Here is a 12924-nt window from a genome sequence, read left to right as displayed (position 1 = left end):
CCCAGAGAGGCTGTGGATGCCCCATCCATCCCTGGAGGTGTTCAAGGCCAGGTTGGATGGGGCCCTGGGCAACCTGGTCTGGTATTAAATGTGGAGGTTGGTGGCCCTGCATGTGGCAGCAGGGTTGGAGCTTCATGATCCTTGAGGACCCTTCCAACCCAAGCCATTCTATGATTCTGTGATTCTAAATAAGGTACAGAGGAATCTATACATGAGGCAGCAGAACTTCCCATTACTGACCCACTGCTCTCCACAGCACAGCCAGTTTGTTCTTGTTGCTTCAGTACTAAGGAAAGAAACCTTCCCTGCAAAGGCAGAGAACTGCGGTTGCAGGCTCTCCTCCCCTCTCTGATAGATCAGTCAATCTGCACTCTTTCGTGCCTGCTGCACACATATGAAAATGCCCAGAGAATGGACAACCCCTGCCAAGACTCTCCCCTATCCCATGAGTGTCACAAGTTGCTGGTTTTGATTCCTGCATCTCTGCAGGAATGCAGACAAAATGCAATTATTCTGATCCATAGGATTGGAGCATCACTTTCCCAGCTCATGCAGATGATGTTTAGCAGTCAGCCAGATCCCAGGACCAGGATGGGAGAGGGCAGCAGTCCATAGGGCTGTTTCTGCTTCATGTCTCCCAGCTCAAGGCAAGTGAACTGACCCAATACAACTTCTAGCAGAAAAACTCCCCTTCGCTCTCCCCCATGAGAGTTAAAGTAAATTCCTGCCAAAAAAACCTTTTCTTACAAAATCTTAAGTTTCTTTATTTTGTGAAGTGTATTTTTCCCCACTAGCATCTGGGAATATGCATCATCTAATTAGCCAAATAGATTTTCAGTTCAGCCCAATCATTTCCTTATCTAACATCTGAGGCCCAGCATCGCTTGGGGGATTTTGCAGGCACAGAGGTCCTCATTAACTCTGATCTTCAATTACATTGATTATAAGACTGCCTCCATAATAGTGCTGCACAGATCAGAGGGGAGCCAAAAAGCCTCTGCCATTAAGTGGTGTTTTGCAAAAGTTACCCAGGTAAAAGCCTCTAAGAACGGGGGAGAAGAAACCTTCAAAGAGGAGGAGTGGGCAAGGTAAACTGCCAGGTAGCCCAGGAGCCAGCAGGCACCCTTCTTTTAAGCACTGGGACTGGAAATAGGGGCAAGCTTTGCAAGCACAATCTGAAGATTCAAATCCTTCTTTGTGATTGGTCAAGAATGGCAACTCTGTAGATCCAGGATATATTTTCTTGAAACCTGAAGGCTTGTATCACTTGGAAAAATAAAGTCTCAGTGCATTACTAGGCGCTGCAGAAGTTCTCAGCTCAACGAAAACCAAGGGATTAAAAAAGCAAAACAAAAAATACACAGCAGCAACCACCCCACAAGAATCTGCTTGAACACACACCCCAAATTTCCTTTGGAATGAGAACTGATGATGCTTTAGCAGGAAGGAGTTTGCCTCAACCTCACGCTGTGCCACGTTATCCTCATGGAAGATAAAGAAGCAAAACCTGAAGTCAGGCTTTTGAGTGAACAACCCTGTTTCCAAGCATCCTGAGATCACAACACCATACAAATCCAGGCCCTAATTTCACATGAATTCAACTCTTTCACACTTATACAGATCACACAGATGCATCTCTACATCCACAGCCGAGGGATGAAGCTGCGCTGCTGAGCGCACACACAGATAACCAAGAGCTGCAGCACACAGCTGCACTGGGGACCAGTGAGGCAGGGGCTGGATGACCAGGCTGCAGGAGACATCTGCCACAAGGCACCTGCAGAAAGCACTGCAACACCAAGCACAAACAAGAACCTCGGAGCTGCCTAACCTTTCCTGTTAGTTCTTTTCCATCGGTATTTAAAGACAGCTTTAGACACCAGTGATAACTACTACTGGTTGTTGGGTTTGGTTTTGTTTTGTACCAAATGGAAATACATCACGAACCCATCGGGAGGGTTTACATCTATTATAGTGTTAGTCTCAGTTGCTTACTTATTTTTATAGCTTCTTAGTAACGAGTGTGGCTGCAGAAACACATCAGTGCATTTGGAGGTTCAGTGACAGACAAGACCCTCCGTGCCCAAAGGCTCAAAAGCAAAACCACCGGCTCTTGATTAAATCCTTCATGAACCCCACTCCTATTTAAAACAGAGCCAGGGTGAAAGCAATAGAAGGAAATCAGACATAAAAGAGTCATATAATTGGTTTTCGTTAAAGACAAGGCTGACTTGAGCCAGCAGTGTCCTGGCACAGGACCTTGGTGGAGGGAATCCAGCAGGTGACAGCAGGGCGACTTCAGAGGTGGGACAGATCCATCAGCTCCAGGTGTAAATTCGTTTGGGAGAAAGAAAAAACAACATAGATTTGGGGAAGGAAATCGTGTCGTGTCACATTCTATTCTATACACAGGGAGATCTACAAACATAACACAATTGTAACTGAAAGGGAAAAAAAAAAGTGTTCTTGCATTTTCATTTGAATTAATTTTGATTTCAGGACGCCTTCAAGAGAGATCATCCTCAAAAGTAAAAGAAAAGGAAAAAAAAGTGAAAACGCTTGAACCCAAAATCCCTGGATTCAATGCTTAGTGAAAATAATGGGCACTGCTCCACCTCAGACAAGAAAAGAAGCAAATAAACAATTAAAAAGCAGGGAAATTGAAAGTTCTAGTTAAATGTAAACATTTTCCTCCCTTCCCAGGAGGGGGAGGAGGGAACTGCTTGCAGCCAGGAAACTTCTCACATCCCAGCTCAGCTGGGTACCATTTGAAATGCATCACACACACCTTCCCCATCGTCACTCTCATTGAAAACACAAAAATCCCAACCTTGATCCTTCCATAGTTTGCTTCAGAAAAAAAAAAAAAAAGGAACAGGAAAAGGAGTTTTACAAACATTTTGAAAGCTCAAATTCCGAAGATTTCAAAGCCTTTCCACACAAATTTTGTTTTTGTTTTCAAAGAATCCGCACACATGAAACAGTTTTCACAAGACACCAGCGCGCACTTATCAAAAACATCTTGAAAAGCTACGAAGGGGCAGGAGGAATAGCAAATCCTTTTAGCAACAGACAAGAACAAACATTTCCTAAGCAAGTGTCATCTCCAACACGGTTTGCTTGTCAGAAAGACCCGCCGGATCCGTGTTGTGTAACACCTGGTCCCTCAGCAGAGGTAAACAAAAGGGGATGGCAGTGGTGATCAGACGCTGCTGCTGTGATGGGGGGAAGCTGGAAACATCTTTTGGGGAATGGGGCTCAGCCAAACCCACAGCTGAAAGCGCTCCGTGTGCAACACAACCCACAGGCACTGCGTGACACTGAAAGCTCAGCAAAATCCTCTTTAAACAGAGAGACTGGGGTAAAGCAACCAGGGTGAGACGTCAGTAACAGCAGGACACGGCCGGGCAGCTGCACAGCCCTCAGAAGCCAGGCCCTGCTGCAGATCAGCATCACAGCCCTAAGGAGAAGCCCAGTGTACGGCTGCACAGCGCCGGTGCTTCAGGGGATGGCGTTGTTTGGGTTTTTGCATGTGTGTTTTTCCCCCTTTCCTTCTCAAATGTTGATCAAAGCCGGGCCGGCTAAGACAGCAGCAAAAGTTCACGTCTCTCACGCTGAGGTCTCCTTCAAAGTTCAGTGGGACTGCTTAAGCCGTGACAAAAAAAGGCTTGAAGTTTTGACATTTGAAAAATCATTTGCCAGGAACAAAACAGGATAAAACAGCTCAGAAGAGATGTATAACAAGGGAAAAGAACAAAGAGCCCAAAAGGCAGCCAAAAGGGTTCGGTTTTTCCTTTCCCTCTGTTTTTTCTTTTCTTTCTTTTTTTTTTTCTGAGGGAAGAGATCAAATATTTTTTTGCGTGTGTGAAGAATTTCTGTTTCTTCCTCCCTCCACTCCTTTTTTCTTCTTGGGCCCATTTGTTGTATCTTGGACAACAAAACTCCTTGTCATCTAAAATTAGTATTTGGTGTTAGAACCCCGCAGGAGGTCGTACGACAGGTTGCTAATAATGCATCCGTCCCTATACCATCTCACAATTATAATCCTGTTACAGATTCCTCTTTTTTTTTTTTTAAGACCACAGGAAGGATTATCCCCTATGGGTACAAAGCATGATTTGATTTCTTAGGAGACTTTCTTCTTGTAAAACTTGAAAGAATAATTCCCATAGAGACAACTCCTCCCCTATCGGCTCTTCCTGTTGATCAGCTCTTGCCCTCCCATCCTTGTACTGGAGGATAAAGAACTCTGTTTCTTAATTTTCTTCCAGGAAATTGAACCAAGAGCCACGCAAACATTCAGTTCCCAGGACACACATACAGTGAACCAAGCAGTGGTACAGGGCTTGGGGCAGGGCTGCACCCACAGACCGACACAGCGCCCGGCTTTCCAGCTCTGCTCAGCACAAAGCCTGAGAATTTTGGACTCATTTCATTTCTGCCAAGTCACATCTGTAATTTTTTTCTCCTCAATCGAAACTAAGGACAGGATCACAGCGTGTTCAAACCCACCCCAGACGTTCCCTTCTGTTTATCTAACGCTTTCTCCCACACAACGCCTAAACAGAAAGTTGAGTAAGCCTTTAAAACCACACAAGCTTCTATGTACGCCTTTCCTGTCTTTATTTCTCCCTCAGCCAAGCTGAAGGCAGCTCCCACCACGCAGGGCTCGGCTGCAGGAGGCATTTTTGGCACCTGAGCTCCATGCACACCGTGGGCTGCCCAGCCCATGGCCACCCATTACAAATGCCATCGATTGGCTCAGTGTTCACCTTGGTGCAGCAGAAGCACATTGGTGATACAAACCTGTACGCAATTACAGCAAAGGCTACAAGCATCTTTCCTGTGGGAAGAGCAGGGTTACATTTTAATTGTTAAATTGTTACTTGCTTGATAATTCTGACAGATCCCTTCTTTGAGTTTTCTTGGAAATCAGTCCAGATTTCACCAGGGCTGAACTTCTGTCAAAGAACGCCTGTGTTTCATTTCATACAGCAAGCCATCAGTCATACAGCCTTCTCTCAAACCCAAGAGGAACCCAAACGCCCACATGCAAATGTGCTGTGCCCTCACTTCTGCAAGACTCGGGCTGAAGCCCACAGCTCCAACAGCTAAGGAACCAGCCTGCCTGCTCTGTGGTGATACCAAGACACCGCAACTGCCCAGTACCAACACATTTGTGTCCTCAGCAGGCATCTGGGCAAGCAACAGCTGACAAAGATCAGATATCTAAACGCAGCTCTCCCTCAGCACTCCCTATCTCCCACTCCCACGCTCCAGCCAGAGGCTCTTCTTCAGAGACACTCAAGATATTGGACGAGAGTTCAGGGAAATCCTGCCTAAATCTGATCGCTCCACCAAGTATCTGATGGATGAGTTATGATAAGCTTTAAGAAACATCAAGTGTGCGTGAATGCAAGAGATTTTTCAGCCAGCGCAAAGACCAAACGTCCCCTCAGGCAGAAAACACAGCCAAGACGCAGAACCTACGTGCCATAGGGCCACAGTGAGCCACCAGCTGCTCATCACGAGATTAAGCAACACCAGTGTCACCACTTGAGAGAATTAGAACACGGCACAGCATGCTCCTGGCTATGCAGCCTCAGAAAATCCTATCTACATTGCTGCTTTGCTGCTACTGCAGGTGTCCCATATTTTCTGTACAAAAGCAAGCATGACCTAAGCCAGGTCCCCAAACTGACCTCAGTCAGCTCCCCACGCCCAACTCACCGCCGTGCTGGTGAGACCTGGAAAGGGTCATCCTGCAAATACAGATGCTAAGATTTGCAACTCTCCTTTCTATGGGGGAGTACTAGAGGCTAGATGGTCAAGGGCAGTACATCCTATTGCACCCTCCCCTTGCTGTCCCTCCCAGACTAGAGGGCAAATGGCATTGGTGCAAGCTCAGTATACACTGGGAGATGCCATCCTCCAGTGATGGACACACTCTGCCTCTCTCAGGATGTCACAATTCCCAGCAGGCCCCCGCTGACCTCAGACAAACACCAGCACCAATCCCCCTGTTCGGCTCCTACACACTCTGCTGAGGACTGAGGAGGAGGCTTTGCCTTCCCCTGCAAACAGAGCTGCCCCAGCACAGGGACGAGCAGAGCTCAGGATCACAGCCTGTCAGAGGCACGATAAAAACATGATGTACTTCAGCCTACAGAATCTTATTAGTTCCTCATGCAAAGAGTGTTCACGCCGTAAAACCGTCTTGGAATCCCTTTGATCCACGCTGATACAGTTTATAAATTGATGTTAATATTTAGAGTTCATGTCTGGTAATGCTGCAGCCATTTGCTCACATTTTCTTGCCAGCCAAGCAGGCGCGGGAGCGAGAGCAAGCTGTAAGGCAGGCAGGAGATGACCCAGTGATTAAGAGCTGATGAAATCAAATGCAGTCTGCAGAGCTGCCCCAACACAGCCACCTCGCCAAAAGATGTTACGTCTGGGGCAGGCAGAGCGAGGCTGCCAGGGGATGCTGCCGCTCCTGCCCAAGCACTGACCCACATCTCTGTACAGCATCTCTAAAGAAGAAAGACTCCAGGCTGAGCAAATGGTCTGATTTCAAAGCAGCCCATTCCCCCATTGATTTCAGGGGGGCTGGTGAGGCGGGGACCAGCTGGGGAGCACAGCAGCCTGGTTGCTCCCGGGGGATGCTGAGGCATGGAAACCTTTGAGACTGGAGCCTTTCCTCCATTCTTCTGGTGCAAAGTGGGGATGCTTCATTTGTAAATCAGTGAGCGTCTCCAGATTTTCCTCACTGCAAAGCAAAGCCCAGCACTGGGCAATTCCCCACCGCCCCCATCTCTCATACTGCTCATTTCTATGCGAGCGCATGCGCAGCACGTGCTGAGCCCACACGAGCCAGCACCAGAGGAACCAACCTAATGCCTGGTCACCTCTGAGGGCTGCACAAGATTGAGCAGGAGATGTCAAAAGCAAACAATTTAAAGCAACAAATTTAATTAAAACCAAAATGAGAAGTTGTTGCAAGCCCAACAATTGCAGACTGCAGAGCTCTGTCGATCTTTGGGGAAAATTAGCAGAAGCTGCTAATAGCAGCATCCAATTCCAGTGGCGTCTTGAAGGAAACAGTTGTGGAGGAAAAGAAATAAATAATCTTCAGACAAAACAATTACTGATCAGGTGCGTGACAATCTCACAGTGTCATCATTCAGGCAGGCAGATGCAGATGCACGAAGCTTGGAAAAAAACAGCCACATGCACGGCTCCCTCCACCTCACCAGCTCCTTGGACCCACTGTGGGTTTCACAGTCACAAGTAGCAACGCCCCATTCTGGTGCTCACCTGGCTTCACCTGCCCTATGAGAGCTGTGCACAGAGGTGCTCGGTTTGCGTTCCTTTCCCTCTCCTTGCAGGAGCTGGAGGAGGACATCCCCACATTCACCCCCAGGCTGGAGCTGCAGCAGCAGCCACTGGTGCTCTCAGCAGAGCTGGCTGCATCACAGCTGCACAGGCTCTGCTCTGACCTCCATAAACCACAGTGACCTGAGCTGCATGACGTCCCAGAGGCATCACCACATTTTCTCTGGCACACGTCTCCCACAAGGAGGGGAGAAGGCTGTAAATGCCCTGAGATGTCTTTGAAGTGACAGAAGGCTGCTTTATGTCCTTTGCTTTATTTCCACTTACAACATGAAACCCTACAAGCCCCTGGCTAAATGTAGCTCTTCCTTCCTTCCGTACGCAGCGGTGGACCTCGCTTACCTCTCCCACTAAAGTATCCAGATACAAACATCCACCCACACCATATATAACCCCTTTGCAGGCTGTAAAAACGGGAAGCTTTAATTGATACTATATTTCAAACTGCTGTGCAGCAAGGACATACTCCAGGCTAAGTCCTCTAGGGTATCTTTCTCCATCCCTGCTTTCCCTGCAAGCAGCTCCCATTGCTCTCCTTCTCTATTTTTTGAATGATTACTTACAAGAAAAAAGTCCCCATGAATGCACAGAGCTGAGTGGCTAACATATTCCTAAGGGGTTTTATTGCTCAGATGGAGGGGCTCTCTTTTCTTTTTCCCCACTTTGATGCTGCTAAATGTTCCTCTAAATAATGCTTTGCATTTCCAAATCCTCATAAAAGCCACCATGAGCCTTCCCATCAATTCAGGCTTGCTCTGAAGTGGGCACGGTGCCTGCTGCTGGGTGCAGCCAGAGGATGCCCGAGCTGCTGCCATGGGGGGGACAAGATCCCCTCAGCCTAGAGAAAGGGGAGGAGGATGCTGCAGAGGATGGGGCACTGGGCAGAATGATCTAGTGACTGGCAACCCTGCCCAAAGCAGGAGATTGGAGCTCAATGATCTTTACGGTCCCCTCCGACCTAAGCCATTCTATGATTCTGTGGATGCTGCAGAAGGGGGCAGATGATGCTCAAGTCATTTTAGGAGGAAATGGAAAAGAAATGTTCCTATCCTCGCTGGTTTAACAAAACGTCTTGCAGCATGAAAAGCAGGGACAAAGCAAGTGCCTTCCTCGGCCCCACAAAGCAGTGTGCTGCAATTGGGGACTGATGGGCACAGACGTGTTCCTGGGGGGCCCCCAGTCTCCCCCTGCCAGCACATGGCAGAGTGCAGCAGCTTGTGCCAGGTCCTTGTGTAGCTGGCTGCCCTGGAAAATGAAGACAGAGCAGCTGTACAAACCAGGCAATAATTGTTCAGAGGGGAGAGGAGAGGGGGGGAGAACCCATCAAATGAACAAAAGGAGGAAAATGAACCAAGAGAGAGAAATAAGGGCAATAGAGACAGGCTGGTTATTAATACTGCTGCTGGTAATCTGTTCTCCCAGCCTTTGCTGCCAGTTGGCTCCTGGTCCCAGTCCTTCCCCCCTCCTCTTTCCATTAGTGACTCCAACAGGCTTGGGAGCTCCTTTTCCCATTGCTGCTGCTGGCTGCAGGAAGAGCTTCTCTCCTTGGGAGCTGCAGACATGCTGGGGCCGCTTCCCTCCCTCCTCTCTCTTGGCTTCGGATCCTGGCGCGCCAGAGCTGGCCCGTGTCTATTTCAAGTTTCCTTCAAAGCTGAGCCTTCATCTGTTAGAAGCAGGATGGCTTTCAGCCTGTCTTTCTTTGGCCTTTCCTGCAGAGGTGCTGGTGGCCTCTTTCTCGGCTGTGAGATTTTCCTTGGCTGCTGGCATCTATTGCAATGCTGTCATCAAATGGGAATTAGTGGGCACCCTTCTGTCATGCAGGAACATCTCCAGAGAATGCGCTGCCCTGCACGCTCACCTAGCCTGCCTCACCATCATGCAAATACAAAGGAGAAGAGCTTAAGGATCCAGACTGTTTAAGAGCACAACAGAATTATGAGCTGCTAGGTGCAGCAGGCTTCAGCCTGATCCAAGCTCCCAGCTTCATTAGGGCCGTGCTCCTCCCAGCTCCACGTGGTGATGCCCATGTCCCCAGACCCAACATTTGGCAACCAGGTAAAAAGCAGCCCCACGCGTTTGGAAATGAACCCAAAAAGTCACCCGGGTTTTTAGAGAGGAGCACAGCCCCTGTCTGCCACCAGGACAGGATCTCTGGTGCCGAGCTGCACCCCATCTCTGCAAACACAGCCAGCAATGTTTTCCTTGGTGCCACTACAATTTCCAAACCGGGCTCAGCTCAGTGATGCCTTTAAATGTTTCACAGTATTTTGCTGCCAGTTTGGTGCTGCTTTGGGATTTGTTGTTATTCAAATAGAAGGGACAACTTTAAGAGCTTCTCCCTTCCCAGGCGAAGGACTCTGCCACCGCATTAAATGATGAGATTTCAGTAAAACTGATGGCCACTGCAAAATGTCTTCGCTGCTTCTCTGTGAAGAACTTGACTGTTCCTCATAAAGAATATTTTTAAAGTTTTTGCAGTTTGTAATTATATTTTACAGTTTCATTACAAAGCTCATTTTAATTCTTCTCCAAACCGTTTTTACCAGTCCTCCTGCCACTTTCTCTTTAGAAAAGTCATTAAGTCGGAACTGGAGATCATCCCATTTCCCCCAGTTTTGAGGATATTAATCTGTTTTATTGGTATTTCACTGTCGTTTCCATTTGAGTGTTCTCCGTATTTGCATAATTTGCACTGCCACTCCCTTCCTGGTGACAAGCACAGGCTCAGCTTTTCATTTCAATTCTAAGCAGCCGCATTACGTTTTATTTCAGCTTTCGAGCCCACAGTGCCTCTCCTGGGCTAGAAGTGCCATCCCAAAAGCATCCTTAAAGGCACAGACACACGGATGTGGTGAGGCTCAGGCTGGGCAGAGCTCTGTGTTACAGTGCAGTGACTTCCTACATATGCATACTAACTCCAGGAAGAAACCAACCTTAGTAAGGATGAAACCCATTTTAAAAAGATTGTGGAACTCCTCTATGTCATGGGGCATTGCTTTAAGCCCTGCTCCTTCCACCACCACTGCACCTCTTCATGTACACTCCTATCCCCAACATATTCATTCCCTGCCCTCCTTCCTGACCCCAGTGTGGGGCTGGGTGCTGTGGGTTCCTGGCAGGGAGAAGCTGCACCCACCTTCAGCATGCCCCGAGCAGCACGGCAAGCACGGGAGCTGAGCAATTGGAACCGACTGAATAATGGCTTTCGTTGGCTGGAAGAAAATGAAATTTGCCCTCGTCTTACTGAAAACTTGCACTTGACGCTCGCTGCACATTATAAAGAAAAGGTCAGCGAAACACAACAAATGCAAGGAGCCCAGTCAGAGAAAGCAATAAATAGTGACAGCAGCCCTTGTCTAATTTTTCAAAGCATCTCTGCCTTGGCTCAAACACTAGAAATTCCACTATGTGCTGCTGCAAGGGGCTGAGACGAGCAGCTCAGCTGCTGCAGGACAGGAGTTTGTCTGTGCTGCTCCCAGGCCTCATCGACAAGCCCAGGGGAAAACAGGAACATCCACCAGATATGTACAGTGATAACAACAATACAGCTGCAATGTAGAAGAGGCAAGTTTAGCTCCACGGTGCGGTCCTCTTGCTGAGTGCATACTTAAGGAGGTTTTAGGAGAGCTGTGAGGAGGGGTTAAGGGGTGGGGGTGCCCATGGGCTCTCACCATCAGCAATGAAGTGCTCGGGGACATGAAGTGTCACCTTGACAGTCAGCGGACAGGAGAGCTGCGAGCCACACACCATGGCCAGGATGCAGGAGCTGACGGCAATCAGAGTCAGGGCTGTCTTGTTGACAGGGCTTTTCATCGAACCTGGAAGGCAGAAAGAGAGGTGGGAGCCACAGGAGGGACTGACTCGAGCCTCAGCCCCAAAGCTCCCCAGTTTGCACTGCCAGGACCAGAGCTCCTGGAGCCTTCCAACCCCATCCTTCCCATCACATTCTACCTGTGGTCCTGCAGGGCCCACCAGCCAAGATGCAGGCAGTTTTCATCAGCCTGGGTTTATGTGGCAAATTTTATCAAGTCACAAAAACACCCAACCCAAATCCAAGGGCAGCCAGCACCAGAACACCATTTCTTCTCACTTAGCACCAGGAGAAATCTATGCCTGCAGATTTTACATAGCATCAATGAGTGTTAATTATTTACACAATCATGTATAAACATTCAGTCATCACACAGGGACTGGGATGAACAACAAAGCAATCTACAGAGCCAGTCACTTTTTACAGGCAGCAGATATTACAAAAAGAAGTTTTATTTTGTCAGTCACAGAAGCTTATGGTATCTTCAGAAAAGCAGCTCATGGGAGGGTTTGCTGCAAGTGCCAGCTTAATACTTCCCGGCACAAAGAGGAGCCTCTGAAGCTGGCACCTGGATGGGATGTGGTCACCTGTCCCCAGCTCCAAGACCATGTGCTGGACATCAAGGCTAAGGGACAGCTGCGTCGAGAAGCCATCCATGGGGACATTCCTTAACCTCTCACTGCTCTGTGCGTGCCTCATACCTGCACACGTGGCCAGCCTTGTCTGTTGCTTTGTGTTTTATTCTCTTTTTTTTTTTAAACCAATGGAATTACAGAATCAGAGAACCAAGATAGCTGGATAAGATCTCCAACAGATCACCATGTCCAACCAGCAAACTGACCTCATGAGACCTGCTGTGGGGAGGGCTGTCAACCACTAACTAGATCAAGCAGCAGATCAGGTTGCCCAAGGCCCAATCCAACCTGGCCTCAAACAGCAGGTTTAGAGAGTGACAGTCACCAGCAGCATTAGGATGAATGAATCAGGTCTGCTACAGCATAGTGGGGCAGACCCAACCCCAGGCAATGCAGGGGAAGGATGTGAGACCAGGTACAGAAGCCACGCACAGGAGAGACCCAGCTGTCCCAGGAGATGCTCTTGCTCTGAGCAGACTAGGAGCACATGAGCCACACTCTGCTGACAGAGGGGACCAGGAGAAATGTTCTTCAGCCAATGCTACCCACCCACAAGCACAGCCCCAGCATCCTGGCTCCAGGGAAGCACCAACCCGAGATCTGCTCCATGGCTGCACCACTGCTCAGGATTCAGGCGAGGACGCATCCTTATCTTTGGAATCAAATCCAGCTCCCTGCTCTCACTCTTTCATCAGCAAAGTGAGATTTAAAAAGCATCTGCTTGAAAATTGAACGGGAAATGCATCCAGCGAGTTAGCACTCGTGTGTTTCACCCTATAATTTGATCAAATCCGCTTAGAGATGCTGGTGCCAGAGCAAGGAACTGGCGGAGCCCAGGGCACAGCCTGTGCTTTCCAGGCAAGCAGCATGCCTCACCAAAGCCTCCCTGCTCCTGGCATTTGCAGGACAGGAGGAGTGGCTGATCTGCTGGAAAACACCCCATAGCCCTGTGACAACAGGAATAGCAAAATGATTATTTATAAAGCATCTTCTACTTCCCTTACACATGCAGCATCTAAACAGCTTTCCCACTATTTCACAGCTTTAACACCCATCTCTGCCCTTCACCCCTCAACGCCCTTTTTT

The 12924-nt window shown here is 48.5% G+C and overlaps 1 protein-coding gene across 3 annotated transcripts in view; it reads right to left on the bottom strand.

The window, feature by feature from the left end:
* The window catches only part of ASTN2 (astrotactin 2), a 257021-nt gene that overhangs the window by 160955 nt on the left and 83142 nt on the right, over positions 1–12924 (bottom strand). For all 3 annotated transcript variants that reach the window (XM_042878916.1, XM_042878918.1, XM_042878917.1), the window contains exon 6: positions 11064–11210. In XM_042878916.1, coding sequence (XP_042734850.1) covers positions 11064–11210 — 147 coding nt within the window. The remainder of the gene's footprint in view (positions 1–11063; positions 11211–12924) is intronic.

The sequence above is a fragment of the Lagopus leucura genome, unplaced genomic scaffold (assembly GCF_019238085.1).
Source record: "Lagopus leucura isolate 7727_CA_CO unplaced genomic scaffold, USGS_WTPT01 Super-Scaffold_100022, whole genome shotgun sequence".
Lineage (NCBI taxonomy): Eukaryota > Metazoa > Chordata > Aves > Galliformes > Phasianidae > Lagopus > Lagopus leucura.
The sequence above is the reverse complement of the archived record's forward strand: the minus strand, read 5'-3'. Positions and strand labels throughout refer to the sequence as shown.